The 18,832-nt window shown below is 42.5% G+C and overlaps 1 protein-coding gene across 1 annotated transcript in view; it reads right to left on the bottom strand.

Moving 5' to 3' along the window:
- Nucleotides 1-3,657: 3,657 nt before the first annotated feature.
- The window catches only part of CDK5 (cyclin dependent kinase 5), a 73,308-nt gene continuing 58,133 nt past the window's right edge, over nt 3,658-18,832 (bottom strand). The window contains exons 6-13 of the mRNA XM_068126061.2: nt 17,152-17,247; nt 16,716-16,790; nt 16,353-16,449; nt 13,611-13,680; nt 13,153-13,213; nt 9,012-9,092; nt 4,467-4,573; nt 3,658-4,336 (exon numbers count right to left, since the gene is read on the bottom strand). Coding sequence (XP_067982162.1) covers nt 4,487-4,573; nt 9,012-9,092; nt 13,153-13,213; nt 13,611-13,680; nt 16,353-16,449; nt 16,716-16,790; nt 17,152-17,247 — 567 coding nt within the window. The 3' untranslated portion in view covers nt 3,658-4,336; nt 4,467-4,486. The remainder of the gene's footprint in view (nt 4,337-4,466; nt 4,574-9,011; nt 9,093-13,152; nt 13,214-13,610; nt 13,681-16,352; nt 16,450-16,715; nt 16,791-17,151; nt 17,248-18,832) is intronic.

The raw sequence follows: 18,832 nt of genomic DNA, 5'->3' as shown, positions 1-18,832 counted from the left end.
ACGTGTGGCCCTGAATGGGTTTCTCTCATCTCCTCTTCCTGTTCAGGCTGGAGTTCTCCAAGGCAGTGTTCTGGGCCCTGTGCTTTTTCTGGTCTTCATCAATGATCTCTCTGACTCTCTTGAAAATCCTCTCTATCTCTTTGCTGATGACTCCACTCTCTGCCGCTCCATTCCTCTTCCCTCAGATCGGCAGTCTGCAGCCTCCTCACTCTCTGAAGACTTGGACCAAATCACAGACTGGTCAAACAAGTGGAACATGTGTTTCAATCCTGACAAATCTCACACTCTTACTATGTCTCTCTGAAAAGATCGACTGGACAACCCTCCCATCTACTTTCTCAACAATCCTCTCCAAGAAGTTCTGTCGCTCAAGCTTTTGGGTCTCACTATCTGCCATGATCTTTCTTGGGAAAACCACATTTCCAAGCTGGCCTCCAAAGCCAGTCGCCGACTGGGCATCCTCCGTCGTGCGAAGTCCTTCCTCGGCACACCTGAGCTCCTCACCACATACAAGGCTTTCATCCGCAGCTCAATGGAATACTGTTCTCCCCTATGGGCCGGTGCTCCTGCCTCACACCTAGTTCGGCTTCACGCTGTTGAAACCAAAGCTTTCAGAATTATTGGAATCTCCCGCGATGAAGTTATCTCTGAGGGCCTTTCACTCACTCACCGCAGGCAGGTCGGTGGTTTTTCTGTCTTCTACCGACTCCTCTCCGGCCTTGCACCCCCAGCTCTCTCTGTGCTCTGTCCCCCAAATATTCCTACAGGTCGCACAAGATCTGCCAGCAACCCTCTGATGGTTAAACTGCCGAAATCTCGGCTCTCTGCTCACCTTCACTCTTTCATTCCTCTTTTCTCCCGCCTCTGGAACAAACTCCCTCACTCCCTTCAATCCCACTCCTGCCTCCAGGTCTTTAAAACAGCTGTTCACCACCATCTCTTATCTTCCCCCATCCAAAACCTTGATCTTTTCAATCCCCGCTAATTCACCCCAGATCCACCTTGTTTGAAATTCCAACTTCTTTCCTGGAAGTCCTGGCAGTGTCCATATGTTTTATACCTCTCCCACACCCCCCCTTCCCATGCCCCCCCCCCCCCAAAGCCTTCGCCCTCTCTCAGATCTCTCGACGTCTCCATGTCTCTCGGTCCCTGCTCTCAAATGTTGTGTTTGTGTCCTTCCCCCTCTCTCCCCATCTTGTCTACCGCTCCCGATGTTATATGTTTTATGTGTCGGTTTGTCTTTCTGTGTGATGAATGTTCGCTCTTTCCCGAGCCTCGATCTTGTATACAAAAAAAAAAAAGAAAAAAAAAAAGAAGTTAGTAAGTAGTTCGTTTATTCTTCAAGATATTTCGCTCACAAGGTTCAGACATATATATATACGGTGGTGGCCATCTTGGATTTTGACGTGGCGACCCAATTTTCAATAGCGTTCTTCCTTATGCCTAGATAAACCCACGCACCAGATTAGAAGTTGGTACTTCGCTTATTTTTCAAGATATTCCGCTCACAAGGTTCAGACATACATGGCTTCAGACATACATGGCGGCGGCCATCTTGGATTTTGACGTGGGTTGCACCCACACACCAAATTAGAATTCGGTCCTTCGCTTACGCACGCACGCACGTACGTACGCGTGCACGCACGGAGGGGAAAACCATACTCCCCCTTTCGCTCCGCAGTGCGACGGGGGACAAACAAAGAGTTTGGGGGTCTATTGAGGATTTAACTTTTGTTAATGGTTCAGATGGGGAAGGGAGAAATCGACGGATGTTTTTAGGATTTTGGGTGGGTGTTCCAACACACTTTTCCCATTCACTTCAATGTAAAATTGGGTGCGTTTTAGAACCTCCATTTCCCTACTACTGGCATCTTCAACCCAATACACATGCCACGCCCTCTAATGCTACACAATGATATATTGCATAGTTTGTGGAAGTATTATTAAAGTGATTTATGTTCTACAGTCTGAGTATGATTCCATTTAAATTAAGGTTTAAAGGCATACAAGTAAATTAATTCCGGGTTTTACCGTCATTTTTCCCAGTCATCACCCCATTACATCATTTTTATCCATTACATCCAGTCATCCATTGATGATATTGATGATATTGATGATGTCATTGATGACCCATTTATCCAGTCATCACCCCATTACATACCCATTTTACATCAACCCATCTAACACGTTATATTAATTATTCGTGCATGTTGTTTGTGTAATTTATAACGTCCATAAGTTAACCCTTAAGAAACAGTAAGATTCCAGTTTGTAATGATTTTCAATTTTGTTTGACTGCCAGGCAGGCAGAGTAAAACAAGACCAAACATCTAACATCAGCATAGCCAGGCTTGTTTGATACTTTAATTGAAGAGGACAGTATGACCTGGGTGGGGATACCAGTTAGCAAATAATGCAAGTATTAAATTATTTTTGCATTGAGACACTGGTTGAGACGCTATGTTTCGAGTCAACAATGAACCAAGCATACACCGCAATGAACCAACCATCTATAAACTTTACAATAACGACAAAGGGATTGCAGTTACGATTATATTTACTATATTATTAATATTAACGCTATTATTATTATTATGAAAATGATACTCCTGTATTAAGAAACCTGGGCTAATTTGTCCGAAGCGGCCTGAAGGTGAGCCATGAATATAAGTACTGTGTCGTTGGAAGACCCGTAATGCCGATGCTTTCGATATTTGATGATCATTTTAACAATCGGTTTGTTTGTGTTTCCGACTGAATGAAAAACATAAAGGTGGAGCATGGCGATTGTGAAATACGACAGGCTTGATGATATTTTCGGCCTGAAAAAAATTGGAATCAAAATGGGGGTGTGCAGAGTTAGCCGCCGTAACGCCGTAATGACATCACATCACCCCTGTCATGTGACCAGATCCTCAGCTCTGATTGGTGTACGTTTGAGGGGACATACAGACAGACAAACACTGTTCAAGACTGCTTTTCCCTATGGGCTACGCCGAATAACTTGCTCCTCTCTGAGCATGTGTAGTCGGGACGAATTCTGAGCCAAGGTATGGTAAAATGATAGACTTGTCTTCCTATTCATGTTCCAAATATAACATTCAATTTCAATAAGTTGCTCAATCATGAACTGATAAGACGGATGGATGCACAGACACGAACCAATTGTTTAGCCCCGCTTTTCACTTCACATGTGCAGGGTAACTGTATTTGTAAACACGTCACAGTAATAAATTAAACACATAAATTTAAAGTATAAAAAAGTGGATTTGTAAAAATGAATCACAGCATCGTTGATGGTGACAGCCGTAATGGGTGTAACAACTTTTCTTTCCCAGCAACCAACTTTCTTTGTACATTGCGGGAGCTTTGGAAATCTGTCAAGACGCGGGGAACTTGCGCAGTTTTCTGCGGCCTCCCATACTCTTCTTTAATGATGTGGCAATCATATCAAACCATGCTGCCCACACAATGTTCAAGGCGAGGCTGCTGAGGATATTGGTGTTCGTTGCAGTGGCACTTGGATTCTTGCAAAAATGTTCCGTAGTTCCACGGCTTCAACAAACCACAAATTTAGCTTCAATAACCAAACAGGCAGACAAACCCCAAAACAGGCAATACATCAGCTTATGAACAGAGTTTGCAACAAATGCTATATTTCATTCCTGTGAAACTTTATTTCTCAAGATAATTTTTAAATAAACCTTTTTTTAAAAAACAAAGAAAAACATACTGTTCTTGAGAACCAGGTACATTAATTCAAGTAAAGTACTTGCAACTCACTTATGAAATTTCCTTGGCAGCAAATTTGCTTCACTCGTCAACCGCCCAACCCAACACCAACCTGCCACCCCGCCCCTCAAGAACAAAGCAATAACACGAATGATGTACAGAATCATGCTCTACCTGTAGACACGGAATGTAATTTCGTGCGCATGAGATGGATTGAATAAGCAAAAAACGGGTTGAAATGGAAAGAAGAAAGCAGTTATGTTAACGGTCTCTTGAAAATATCAAAATGATACGTTTCAGTAGTCTAAACCTTCATTCCTCAAAATGTTTAACTCCACATAGACAGGTTCACAGAACGGGGGAAACATGTTACGAATCGATCTTAGAATGTGTCCATTCATACACCATGCAAGTTCAAAAGGAAAGATTACAACGGGATAATATCTAGATCATAAAGTGGCAAGATCACACTAGTGCTTTCTAGAACAACCACGAACGGGACACGCTCAACATCGGGATCACGAGCTAAACAATTAGAATTACAAAAATGATGCCACCTTTCCTTTTGGAGCAATGCCGTATACCAGAATTGTCAATCCCAACTCTGAAATAAAAAGAGAGAAAGAGAGAAATAAAAAGAATTATTGTGAGAGTGTGCCCTCTGTCGGTTTGAGCATTGCAAATCAAAAGGCGTGGAAGCGTATGTGCAAAAGCTGGGGTGTTCCACACTGTACCAGGGGACAAGCCGGTAGACTCAAGGAAGACAGAAATCGGCAAAGTATGGGTGTTGAAGAGCGTCTTCTGCCGACAGGCGCTGAGAAGGATTGCACTTCAAAAGATTCTACAAGACAAGGTATCATGCAGTGAGGTCGTCGTGGGGGAGGAAGAAAACATTGATAAGCATTGGGATCGAGGACATGCAATCAATGAGCCTGATGCGCCATTTTAAAACTATGCAGACAAAAGTGCACATCACATCTGTGTCTTGATAAAAAGAAGGTTATCAACATATCGTGGCTTCATATAGTATTCACCCCCATGACCTTTTCACATTTTGCTGTTACAGCCTCAATTTTAAATGGATTAAATTGAGATTTTTGTTGTCAATGATCTGCACATTAAATCCCATAATGTCAAAGTGGTCAAAAGTACATAATGTACAAATGTCAAATATTTACAAATTAAAGAGAAATGAAAAGCTGAATATTTTTTATGCCTCCACCCACAAAGGTGGACGGCGGCATTATGTTTTCGGGTTGTCCGTCCGTCCGGGCTAAACCTCGTTTTTCTGAGCAACTACAGTCACGTGAAAAAGTAAGTACACCCCATGTAAAGTTTTGACTTTTTCAACATATTTCAAAATACAGCTATTTGATCTTCATTTCAACAATATTGATAAATAAAGGTGATATAATACAACAAATATCATGAAACATTTACATTTTGTAGTCCATTGTATAATTTAAATAAACATAAATGCAAATTTCACATGTGGAAAAAGTAAGTACACCCTTACATTTATCACTACTTCAAATACCTAAAATTAGAATCAGGTGCACCAGCTCAGGTGCAAACTAGAACGGGCACTCGGTAGAGCGCATACCTTCGCCGCAGCTACTTTTGTTGCCAAAATAAAAGACTACAAGATCTGTGTAGCAAAGCCACACCTAATATGGTAAAAAGACGATTTTGACCTTTTCATGACCTTGACCTTGACCTTTGACCCGATCGATTCCAAAATCTAATCAAATGGTTCCCGGATAATAACCTATCATCCCACCAAATTTCATGCGAATCGGTTGAATACTTTTTGAGTTATGCGAATAACATACACACACACACACAGACATACAAATAAATACACAGCGATCAAAACATAACCTTCCGCTTTTGCGAAGGTAATGAGTAGAACATCATTAGAGAGGATCTTGGAGGAACCTGTCTTATTTAAACCTCAGACATTTAGTTTGGTTTGCTCTTTGTTGTTGAAGTGTGCGGCGTCACCATGCCTAAATCAAAAGAGCTGAGGCCTTCAGAAAGAAGGTTATAGATGCCTACGAGTCTGGGAAGGGATTTAAAAAGATCTCCAAACAATTTGAAATCAATCATTCGACTGTCCAGAAGATCATATACAAGTGGAGAAGATTCCAAACAACTGCCAACTTGTTCAGGCCAGACACCGCCCCAGTAAGTTCAGCCCGAGAGCAGACCGCAAGATGCTGAAAGAAGTCTCTAACAACCCCAGAATGTCATCACGGGACCTACAGGTAGCTCTTGCCGCTGTTGATGTCAAAGTGCACGAGTCTACCATTAGAAAGAGGCTGCACAAATTTGATCTACATGGGAGGTGTGCCAGGAGGAAACCTTTGCTGTCCAGAAAGAACATCAGGGCAAGACTAAAGTTTGCCAATGAACACCAAGGCAAGACCAGCACTTCAAGAACAATGTGCTCTGGACAGATGAGTCAAAGGTAGAGCTATTTGCCCACAGTACCAGAAGACATGTTTGGCGAAAACCAAAGACAGCATTTGACCACAAGAACCTGATACCAAAACCAACTGTAAAGCATGGTGGTGGAAATATTACGGTTTGGGGCAGCTTTGCTGCATCAGGGCCTGGGCAGCTCACCATCATATAATCCACTATGAATTCTTCATTGTAACAGAGGGTGCTTGAGGATAATGTGGGGCCATCCGTCGGAAAGTTTAATCTCAACCGAACGTGGACCTTGCAACATGACAATGACCCTAAACATACCAGTAAATCGACCAAGGAATGGCTGAAAAGAAAGAAATGGAGGGTTCTGGAATGGCCAAGTCAAAGCCCGGATCTAAATCCCATCGAGATGTTGTGGGGGGATTTGAAACGAGCTGTGCATGCAAGAAACCCCTCACACATCACACAGCTGAAAGAATTCTGCACTGAGGAGTGGGCAATAATTTCTCCCAGTCGATGTCAGAGACTGGTAGACAGTTATAAGAAACGCCTACTTGAGGTTGTTTCTGCCAAAGGGGGCAATACCACCTATTAGAGCCAAGGGTGTACTTACTTTTTCCACATGCGAAATTTGCATTTATGTTTATTTAAATTATACAATGGACTACAAAATGTAAATGTTTCATGATATTTGTTATATTATATCACCTTTATCTATCAATATTGTTGAAATGAAGATCAAATAGCTGTATGTTGAAATATGTTGAAAAAGTCAAAACTTTACATGGGGTGTACTTACTTTTTCACGTGACTGTACATGTCTGATTGAGACATAACGTTCAGGGTATGAGTGACACCCATGTAGAATGTTTTTATTATAATTGTGACGTCACAGGTCACGTGGTATGGCAGCCATATTGAATGAAATGTAAATAATTTTAAAAATATTTCTTGGAAACCGCTGAATGGAAAAATTTGAAGCTCGGCACATTTTCAAGTACTCACAGTGGGAAAGAAAATCATGATAATGATGACATCGGTGAAGTAGTATACCAGCCATAAGTGTTTCAATCGAATGCCTTAACCTTATCTGAAATTGCATGCACATGATCTATGACCAATTGTATTGAAATATTAAATGTATGACATCATAGGTCACCTTGTTTGGCAGCCATATTATATTTAACCTAAAACCTCAAAAAACCACCTCCCACATCACATAAGCGATCGACTCGAAACTTTACATGCGTCATCGAATATGCATGGCGATTAAAAGTTGATCACAAAAATGTCGTCGGTCACATGGTGTGGCAGCCATATTGGATTGAAGGAAAATATAAAATAATTATATCTCCGAAACCGCTTACCCTATCGATGCAAAACTTTACAAATGTCATCTAACACCATTGCTGCGTATAGTTTGAAAATGATGACGTTGTAGGTCATGTGGTGTGGCAGCCATCTTCGATAGTAAAACTAACCTTATCCGTTCAACACGAAAATTCACAAACGTGATCCCCTACCCATACATTTACAGAGTAAACATTTTTGATGTCATACGTCACGTGGTGTGACAGGCATATTAGCTTGAAAACCGATATTTTAAAAACCCCATTCTCTGAAACCGCTTAACCAATCGATGTGAAACCTGTCAGGTCTGGTAAAAATGTGATACTTGAGAACAGCTAAAGGGATTTAAATCAAACTTGTTTATTTTTAAGACAGTCAACAAGGGCATCTCCCCATTGTCATGGGCAGGGACTACGCGGAGGCATATTGGCGACACAGTCGCATTGCTCTAGTTTACAAATCAATTAAAAATGAACATAAACTCTACCATGAAGTCAAAGGAACTGTCCGTATAACTCGAAGATAGAATTGTGAGGAGGCATAGATCTGGGGAAGGGTATAAAACAATTTCAATTTCTAATTTCTATTGTATAAAACAATAAAACAAAGTGTTGAAAGTTCCCAAGAACACAGTGAGCTCCATCATTAGGAAATGGAAAGAATATGGAACGACCCAGACTCTTCCTAGAGATGGCCGTTCGACCATACTGAGCAACTGCGAAAGGACCTTCATCAGGGAGGTGACCAAGTACCCAATGACCACTCTAACAGAGCTACATAATTCCTTGATGAAGATGGGAGAACCTGCCAGAGGGACTGCAATCTCTGCAGAATTTCACAAATTTCGGCTTTATGCGTGAGTGGCTAGATGGAAGCCACTGCTCAGAAAAAGGCACATGACAGCACGCCGGGACTTCACAAAAAGACACGTGAAAGACTCTGAGAGCATGAAGTAAAATATTCTGTGGCCTGACGAGATGAAAATTGAACTCTTTGGCCTAAATCCAAAGCATCACATTTGACGGAAAACAAGCACAGCTAATGCCATCCTTACTGTGAAGCATGGTGGTGGTAGCATCATGCTGTGGGGATGCTTTCAGTGGCAGGGACTAGGAGACTTGTAAGGGAAGATGGGAACAATGAATGGAGCCAAATACAGGCAAATCCTTGAGAAGAACCCGCCTCGGCATTCAGAGGGCATGTAATATGTGACATGTGCACAGTGGTCTGTTGTGTACACACGTATTGTGCGTGACATATGGTGCACGCGCGCACACGCACACACCCCCTGCTAGTAAATGTCAACCTCTTCCTCTTCCTTGTAGCTGTTAAACTAGCATAATCAAGGAACTAAGGCCTGAAGGCTGCGTGTGGCTTCCTGACCACCATGATAGTGCTGTTGGCAAGTGCAATCTGTCCAAAAGTTAGTAAGAACAACCCCTAGGGGCCGCGATTCAAGGCGACATTTGAAAACATCCATGTTGTGCTCTGACCTGTAGAAGATCACGACCGGTCGTATTAAGTTTTGGAACGACGTTCACCAGTGAAGCAGTTGCTGGATACATCGGAAATGGCTGTGGGGTGGCGACAAGTGGAAGACATGTATCAGCCACGACTAACTAAGACCATTGCAGCTGGACTAACAAGCGTTTTTGGACTGGCTACGTACAATGGAGTTTGCACTTTGTACACTGCTATCAAAGAAGGGCCCTTACAAGAAGGGCCCTCAATGTGACTTGGTTATATTAAATTTGTAATTTAAGGTACTCATGCCACAAAATCACTATCTATGATATTAGATAATATTCACATTAGATAATCACATTAGATATTAGATAATCACAAAATCACATTAGATAATACTAGCAACGGTACCCGCCCTTTGGGCGGGGCTTCAATTGGGAAGCCCAAATGAAAAGGCAAAATATCAGAAATTGAAGGCTTTTTATTTTATTTGAAACGATTCATATAAACATCCGTTGAATCATATCACACGCAAATCATCAAAATCTAAACAGTACATGGCGCCCATTTTGAAAAAAGATTGAATTCTGCAAAACGGAAGCGGCCGTTACACGTCTTTCTCAGTCGCACGTTTATGTGTGAAGAGTGCGCGCCGAATCTGTAACACGGAAGTGGCCGCTACACCCGTTTCTCGGTCGCTTTGCACACTCTGCCATGTTACTTCGGAGCCGCGCGTTTATATAGGATAGGAAGAGTTCGTCAGGAGTCGATCTACTCTCTCCTGGTAAGTAGAATAAACAGTATTTGTAGAATTTCAACAAAAGCCACATTGGTAAATATTATATTGGTTCATATTGGTAAATATTATTCCATCGTGTTTGGAATAAACTGGAAAATTGGAAAAACAATATAGCCTATTTTACAACAGGGGGTCCCAGAATTACCCACCCAAAATATCGTTGCAATCGGTTCAGCCGTTTTTGCGGTACCTTCAAACGGATGGACGGACATTTGGTGAATTATAGTAAGATTCTCCATCGGTGATTATGTCTGTGAGTCTGCCTGTCTGTCTGTCCATGGGAGGGGCTTCAAAAACAATCACCACCATTTTGTTTACTCACATAGCTTTGAGGCCTCTTTTGTTAGGCCCGCGGTATCTTGCTTTCTGTCTCACAGTTTTATTTCAACTCCAATTCGATATCTCATTTAATTTTTCAGTCACTAAAATAGTTTAGACTCGGTTGCAAAAAAAACAGGAAGAAAATTCAATGAAAGTTACCGTTTATAGAACAAAATGCATTTTCAAAGGCCTGTAACATAAAGACCATTGAGACTCTCTCACGGCTTTATCTTGACTCTAATTCACCATCCGATTTCATTTTTATCGATGGTTTTAGACTCTTTCAGCAATAATTGAGAACATTCACGCACAGACGGGAAATTGCTGGGACATTTTAGAAATTTGCGGGATGATATATCATACACTGCCAAAAATAACACAGACGGGAAAATACCGAGATATATGAAAAATTTGCGGCGGACTTTTCCATTTGATGACAGTCGTCACGATGAAATGTTTAATCTAGACGTAGTCACAATAAAAAGTCAATAATGTGGGGAGAGGGGCGGAGTTTCGTTCACGTATCGCCACAGACCAGAAATTGCCAAGAGATATTGTTTTAGACTCGGTTGCAAAAAAAACGGGAAGAAAATTCAATTGATAGTTAACGCATACACCTCCCAAATAACATACACGGGAATTTGCCAAGAGATATTTCTTCAATCTTATTTTATAAGTTATCATCATCATTCATCATTATTATACGGAAGTAAAGGTAATCCTGTTTAAACTTCCATTAATTCCATCGATGGGGTTTGTATATATCCCATTACTTGACATAAATTGAACAATTTATTGTGAGGAGTGCATGTTTGTTGGGAAATCAGGGTAACATTAGATGAGAGGACCAATGTTTGTCCAACCTGCTCTTAAATAATTGAAGTGCACATACACTTTAAATACGTTTATTTGAAATCTTTAATTTAAAAAATGTCATTTTGTATGCTGTAACGAAAAGAATAATTTTGTTTTTCGGTGGACTAAACACCACCCATAACTTTTTTCCCAGGGACTTTTCAATTTGAGCTGTATTCTTTATATAGTCGGAATGTTTCATTCTTTAGACATAGTCACAATGAAAAGTTGCAATTATTAGGTGCGCTGCACGTGGGGAGAGCGGCGGAGCTTTGTTCTCCAATGGTCGGTGCCGAACCTGCAGATGAGGTTGAGGTGTTCATGTTGGAACAGAGTGAATCTGGTTCACTGCTGTACTTCGTGATCCTGTGCAGTCACATGTTGCGGACATTGTTTTGTCAGGTTATTGGTGTGAGTTGCTCTCGACGTCAGAATATGCTCCACATGCGTAGCGTGTATCCGAGCGGTCTTTAGCTCAAAGTTGCGTAATGTGGGGCATGTGGGTGGTCATTCCTGTTTCTTTATGTCAGCGCTGTCTCAATGAGTTGCATGAGGGTCATTTGTAACTGCCATTTTCAAAATGAATAAAAGAATGAGGGAACAGAACGAGACCACGAATGAACGTCGTGATCCTCTCCCCCGTATGTGACCCACTCCCCCATGTGTGACCCACTCCCCCGTATGAGGAGAGGAAGGAGAAAGATGGGGAGGTGAATGAGAGGGGAGTGGAGTGAGGGGAAGAGAGGAGATATAATACTATGTATTGAAAAGATTGAAAAGACAAACTGTGCACGTGCAGGTAGAGATTTGTTATTCTTAGATTGCAGAACCATATTCATATTCATAGTGATAGAAATACATAAAACATTGAAAGGAAGTGGACAGGCCGACAAGGAAAAAGAAGAAAATGAAGAAGGAGAGGACAGTCAAAGTTACATAAAGAAATTCGTGTTTGTGTTTGTGAAATAAATGTTAGCTCTTTCACGAGCCTCGATTCAGTGTACAAAAAGGAAAAAAATTTTTTTTACAGACCAGTCCAAGACACTCAATTGGGTCCCACAAACTCATGTGAACACATCGTCATAAAAATGCCACACTGATGGCCTCAGAAGTGCAACCGAAAATGGCTGCACGGACCACCCCCATGCATGTCCATGGCAGCACAACCATTTCGACATTTTACACCTGTTGATAGATCAGCCTCTCAGAGCATTACCAAAGAGTTTGGGATCCTGTACTACCAGGCGGCCATGACCTGCGACATGTTTATTTCCGGTACCCTTCAGAGAGGCAGAATTCATCAGATCCCACAGGGAGTCACGGACAAGAAAGACGCAAAATAACTAAGACTAGAAATGACAGAATAGAAGAAAAGAAAGAAGAGTATAATGAAAACAAAAAAAAGAGAAGTAGAGGAAGGAGAAGAAGACTGGCATGGTGCCATTCACCAAGTCCTGAAACAAGGAAAACCCTCTTCACAAGACCACTGAGAAGGTAGGGGTGACTAAGCCATGTGGGAAAAATGACTTTTCCTTCCACCAAAAATGTGTGACTACTCTTAGTCTGGCTCCTACCCATTGACCTGCCTGGGTCCTACCGATTGACCTGTAAGACCTACCAGGAGCAAAGCTCCTGCCAGTATAGCCCAAAGGGTCACAGGAGCACGCAAGCCTCCCCACTACGATCAAAGTGGTAGTCATAATCTAGTGAAGTGGAGAATGTTGGTGGGAATGGCTGGTCAAACAATGAATGCAGTCTATTGGGAAGGACGACCCTTTGGGATGTACGACGGCCGTTCAAAAAGTTATAAAAACGACATTCCCACAATAGTCCAAAACACACCAATCTTTTCAATACATAAGTATTTGGGGTGTAGCGATATGCTTGACCTGACAAGTATCGAGTCATGACAAGTATCACGATACCTACCACGCACGGTACGTGCTACAAACATCAAATCAGAATATCCATTGTTGTATTAGCTTATCGAATAACATGCACAACAGCATATTAGTATGTACATTGCTGCTCACATTGTGTACACCAGTCCTAAAATGAAAACAAAATAAGGATTTGGGATTACAAGCAGCTGATCGATTTATTGCGGAAACAATAAGGCAGCATCACACTTTCATATTTCTCTTCAACAATATCAGAATATCAACAAAGATATTGAAAACATCCACAGCAATCACCTTGTAATCAGGAAGTTTGGTCATGCCAAGCCATTGCTCTTCTGTCGGCATTCCCAGCAATGTACGTCAGTGAAGGAACATACAGAAAATAAACAAATTGATGGATAAATATAGATAGATAGATAGATGGATGGATAAAGCCACACAATCTGTATGATCAGCACCGCTGTCTGCTCAAGTGGAAAACACCCTTACAGTCTTTATCGATTTCTATTATCAGCACATGATCTGCAATTATGGCTTTGTATCAACTTATTGTGCATCATCTCCTGTATTGACAGTGACTTATTGCACCAAGTGTTGTCACCGTTAAACCAGTTTAATTTGGGAGGACCGTGCTCCTTCTGCTGCATCCAAATGAAGAACATCTGATCTGTAGGTGCACACAGGCTTTCAGGGAATCAGTCGTGCACAGATATTTTCATGGCTGACAAGGTAAATTAAAAGAAAAAGGATATCTGAAGATCCTCTTGAGCTGGTCGTCAACGTCATTGCCGGGAAACAGAGGACGACCAGCATTCGCGAGTTCTGCAGAACAAATGAAGGCAAAGTCAGCACATTTGTAGCATTGTGCATACATACCTGTGTGAAGATTATTTTGGGAGAATCATGAAGATATATACTGATGTCATGGATTAGTGTCACAGGAATCATGCTCAGTCATCGTTTTACGATAAAATAAATAATAAACGAGCTCCTTTCAAACTTTTAAAAGCCTGATGTTGGCTTAGCGGTTAGGGTGCTGGCTTGGGATCCCAGGACCCTGGGTTCAAATCCCGGTCGATCATTGAATTAACGCCAGGGGGGTTGACTCAGCCTGTCATCCTTCCGAGGTCGGAAAATTGAGCACCAGTTCACTGGTAATTCCCTGTGTGTCGCAAGAGGCGACTAACAGGGTTTACGGCAGGAAGGGCATCCGGCCATAAAACATTGCTTCAAAAAGGGGACCATGGTGCCCAAAAAAGGCCAACCCCCGATCTGCGGGGGAAAATGGCCTCGAAAGGCGGTCTCTCCTTTCAAACTGTCCATGAGCAAAGGAAACCTTCTGTTTGTTGTATGTGTTACGTGCTCCTCCCCGACCCCTTGGTCACGGTGTACCTCCAAGCCCCGAGAGGAGTCACGGCAGAAAAATGTGTTATTCCGTATGTCAAAGATCAATGGTGAAGCCACACCAATTGTTACTCACAAACAAATATTGTATTAAGATCACACAAGAATAACAGTACAACAATAATAGTAATCAAAAGTACAATCAATATATCCTATGATGGTACCATCAGCTTCGTAATATATAACTCACTGGGCTCCAAGTGAGTGAAACCAGAACATTCCCAATGTCTCTTTCCCGGCCTCAAACCCAAGTTGATTCAGGTTTCAAGCCGAAGTCAATTCGCTCCAGCGATCGCCAGAACGATGTCCAATCGAGACCAGAATCCCGTGCGGATGGCAAGTACAGTCACACAGCCCAAAGCTGCACAAAGGCGCCCTCAAGGCGACTTTCACGGCTCACAGTCGGCGAACCACAAATTAATCTTCAAAAGCCACGGTGCACACACACACACACACATCAGATACGTCTGAAAGCGGTGAAAACGGCTGACGAAGCAAAGAAACCTTGCTCGACGCACGAAGCGCGCGAGTCAAAATGGCCGACAACCCGTTCTTGAGGCGTAACGGCCCGACGATAATTCTCCTCAGAATCCACCGCCAAAAACCTGACACGCAGGTTGATCGGTCACAGTGATGACAACTCTGTCGCAGGGATCCCTTTCCCGGGAAACCCGAAAGTTCGCTAGTGACTCCCGTTCGACAACGTTCGCTTCAGAACTCGGAGCAGCTCGGCTTTCTTCTCCGACTCACTCGCTCCGCCCTCTTTTCTTCTTCTTCCTCTTCGTCGTACGGTTCCCGATCCGGTTTCCTGTTTCTTTTAACATTAACTTTTTTACCTTTTGAAAACAGTTCATGAACAATAAACCTTTTGAAAACAATAATAGTACATGGAATCAGAAATAATTACAGTGGATGAAAACCACCACAACGGAAGTGACGAATCCACCACAACGGAAGTGACGAATCCGTAACATATGGCATACATTTGTTCTGCGTAAACCATCTTCCCTTTACCGACAGTTACTCTGTTGGTTACCTGTTACCTGTTCATTTAACCAATTTGCCAATGAGATGTTTCATTGTCACAGCAGTAGATGAACAAGGGCAGGAAGTCAATGCAAGATTATTTTTGCAGTTTAAGTACCTCATTCACATCACATTTACCATCAATAATAACCTTAATCAGCAGACCAACAAATCTTTGATACAACAGGCCTGATAAATGTAATTGGACAAGTATACCCGTTCCCTACAGGAGCAGCAGGAAGGGTCATTCCTCTCTGGAATATATAGATAACAGAAGATCTACGGTCAGGCCGCAAGAACATGGGGGGGGGGGGGGGGGGTGAGGGAATGTTCATTAACCAAGTTTCATGTAGAGCGTTCACCAAGTGGTTTGAGAATTCGATTGCTTCACGCTGTTGAAATCAAAGCTTTCAGGATCATTGGAATCTCCTGCGATGAAGTTAACTCCGAGGGCCTTTCACTCACTCACCGCAGGCAGGTTGGTGGTCTTTCTGTCTTCTACCAACTCCTCTCCAGCCTTGCTCCCCCAGCTCTCTCTGTGCTCTGTCCCCCCAATATTCCTTCAGGTCGCACAAGATCTGCCTGCAACCCTCTTATGGTTAAACTGCCAAAATCTAGGCTCTGCTCACCTTCACTCTCATTCCCCTTTTCTCCCGCCTCTGGAACAAACTCCCCCACTCCCTTCAATCCCATGCCCCCCTCCAGGTCTTTTAAACAGCTGTTCACCACCATCTCTTATCTTTCCCCATCCAAAACCTTGATCTTTTCTACCCCCGCTAATTCACCCCAGATACACTTTTTTTTTGAAATTCCAACTTCTTTCCTGGAAGTCCTTGCAGTGTTCATATGTTTTATACCTCTCCCACCTCCCCCCAAGCCCTCACCCTCCCACATTTCTCCTGATGTCCCTGCTCTCAAATGTTGTGTTTGTGTCCTTCCCCCTCTCTCCCCATCTTGTCTGCCGCTCCCCTTATTTTTTTGTGTTTTATGTGTCGGTTTGACTTTTTGTGTGATTAATGTTAGCTCTTTCACGAGCCTCGATTCAGTATACAAAAAAAACCCACCGGCAAAGATGCACCCAGCTGACCACATATCAATGGACGTTGAATAAAGCTTTGCTCCAAATAGGACATCTGGGGGTCTATACCAAAGCGTAACCACCTGCACAAAATGGGTGGGGGTGGGAAGGGGTAGGTGAGAGGAAGGTTAAAAAAAATACCTTACATCACAAATAGACAAGCCGGTCAAACCAAACAATTGACCAAATTCAGCTTTGTCATCACTGAGATGCAAACAAATGAAAAATCACAATTGGTTTCTCACTACATGATCCTCCTATCAATTGGCATTTTCCATTTCATGGAAAGAAGTCACTCTGAACAGGAGGGGGAGATATGAGATAGTGGGAGTCACAAGCATTATCTCACCTCTGCTGAGTAACACCTCACAGGAATCCCGAAAGCACGAGCGAGACCAAAATCTGCGAGTTTAAGCTCGCCATTCTAAAAGGAAAGGAAAATAACAATCCAATAAATAAACTGAAACGAGACCCAAAAGAGACAGTCTGTAAACCTTTGATCTATCATGACTAAAATATAAATAACTACTGCCGAACACTAACCTATAAACCCTCGCCAAGATAAAGCATGAAAAAGATAAAACAAGTGGTCTTTCATGATCATTGGTGCATCCAATGTGATTTTTGTTATGTTTTTGCCATGTTTTACAAGCTCTCTTTTTGTCATCCCACGCACCGACATATGCAAAGGTCTGGAAACTGTAACACCGGCGGAGCCGCGGCATCGGACGGTAACTTGGCCCCTGCCCTCGTAGTTGCTCCCCGGCCCTCCCTGCCCGTCCCACCCGGTTAATGAGCAGATTCTGTGGCTTGAGGTCACGATGGAGCACGTTTCGGCTGTGGCAGAAAGCTAATCCTTTGAGCAGCTGGTACATGAAGGACTGTACGCACAGCGTAGGGTTTTGGGGTTGAGAAAAATGGTGGAGGAAGACAAGAACAAAGCAATTAATTACAAAACACAGAATTGCTTGCATACATGTGCAGCTTATTTGATGAAGCCGTTCCTCGCAATGACTACAATGACTGAATAAACAGCAGGAACTATTCCCGGTGTATCAAATTAACATTCAAAGGAGTTACAATTCGACAACACCTCATTTTAATATCAAACCTCAAAATACGAGAGGGGTACCAAAAGTAACAAAGTGGTACATATTGAGCATTGCTTAGTGTACAGCCATGTGGTGACTGCCTCAAAATACGAGGGAGGGTGGTACCAAAAGTTACAAAGTGGTACATATTGAGCATTGCTTAGTGTACAGCCATGTGGTGACTGCCTCAAAATACGAGGGAGGGTGGTACCAAAAATTAAAAAGTGGCACATATTGAGCATTGCTTAGTGCACAACCATGTGGTGACTGCCTCAAAATACGAGGGAGGGTGGAACCAAAAATTACAAAGTGGCACATATTGAGCATTGCTTCGTGCACAACCATGTGGTGTATGCCTCAAAATACGAGGGAGGGTGGTACCAAAAATTACAAAGTGGCACATATTGAGCATTGCTTAGTGCACAACCATGTGGTGACTGCCTCAAAATACGAGGGAGGGTGGTACCAAAAATTACAAAGTGGCACATATTGAGCATTACTTAGTGTACAGCCATGTGGTGAATGCCTCAAAATACGAGGGTGGGTGGCACCAAAAATTACAAAGTGGTACATATTGAGCATTGCTTAGTGTACAGCCATGTGGTGACTGCCTCAAAATGCGAGGGTGGGTGGCACCAAAAATTACAAATTGAGTACAAATACAATACAAATACAATACAATACAAATACAAATACAATAATTACAAATTACAAAGTGGTACATATTGAGCATTGCTTCGTGCACAACCATGTGGTGACTGCCTCAAAATACGAGGGAGGGTGGTACCAAAATTAACAAAGTGGTACACATTGAGCATTGCTTAGTGCACAACCATGTGGTGACTGTGCATAACATCTATGAGCTCACTGTTTTAACGCATCAATTTGCTTTCTCGTCGTGGAAGGCACCGCAGTATTTCCCAGAAAAAAATGACTCCCTAATACGCGTCATTTGGGCAGAAAGCAGCAATTCAATTTCTTGTGAAGGAAAGTGTAAAAACAGTGAAAATTTTACAGGAGATTGTGTGTTGAGTACGGTGATGGTGCGTGCATGTTTCACAATAACGTCTGGTCGTGGGTAAAGCACTTAAAGGACAGCAAAACAGACATTGTTAACAAGCATCGCAGTGGGAACCACATACGGCCATGACACCATCAAATGAAGAGAAGGTTAAAGCAATGGCTCAAGACGACCGCCAGATGTGTGTTCGGGATATCGTAGATGAAGAGAATGTTGGTCAACATGCTGTGCAGGTAATGTTAGGAAACCTGAGGCTGCGTATAGGCCCTCAACCAACTTTGACGACCTGCTATATGTCCATTGCAGGTCTTTCCCTAAATTGTGACAATTTCATTGCTGAACTGCTGTACCCAA

This window comes from Myxine glutinosa, chromosome 10, assembly GCF_964187855.1.
Source record: "Myxine glutinosa chromosome 10, kmMyxGlut1.1, whole genome shotgun sequence".
NCBI lineage: Eukaryota > Metazoa > Chordata > Myxini > Myxiniformes > Myxinidae > Myxine > Myxine glutinosa.
This window is presented reverse-complemented; position numbering and strand designations above follow the sequence as displayed.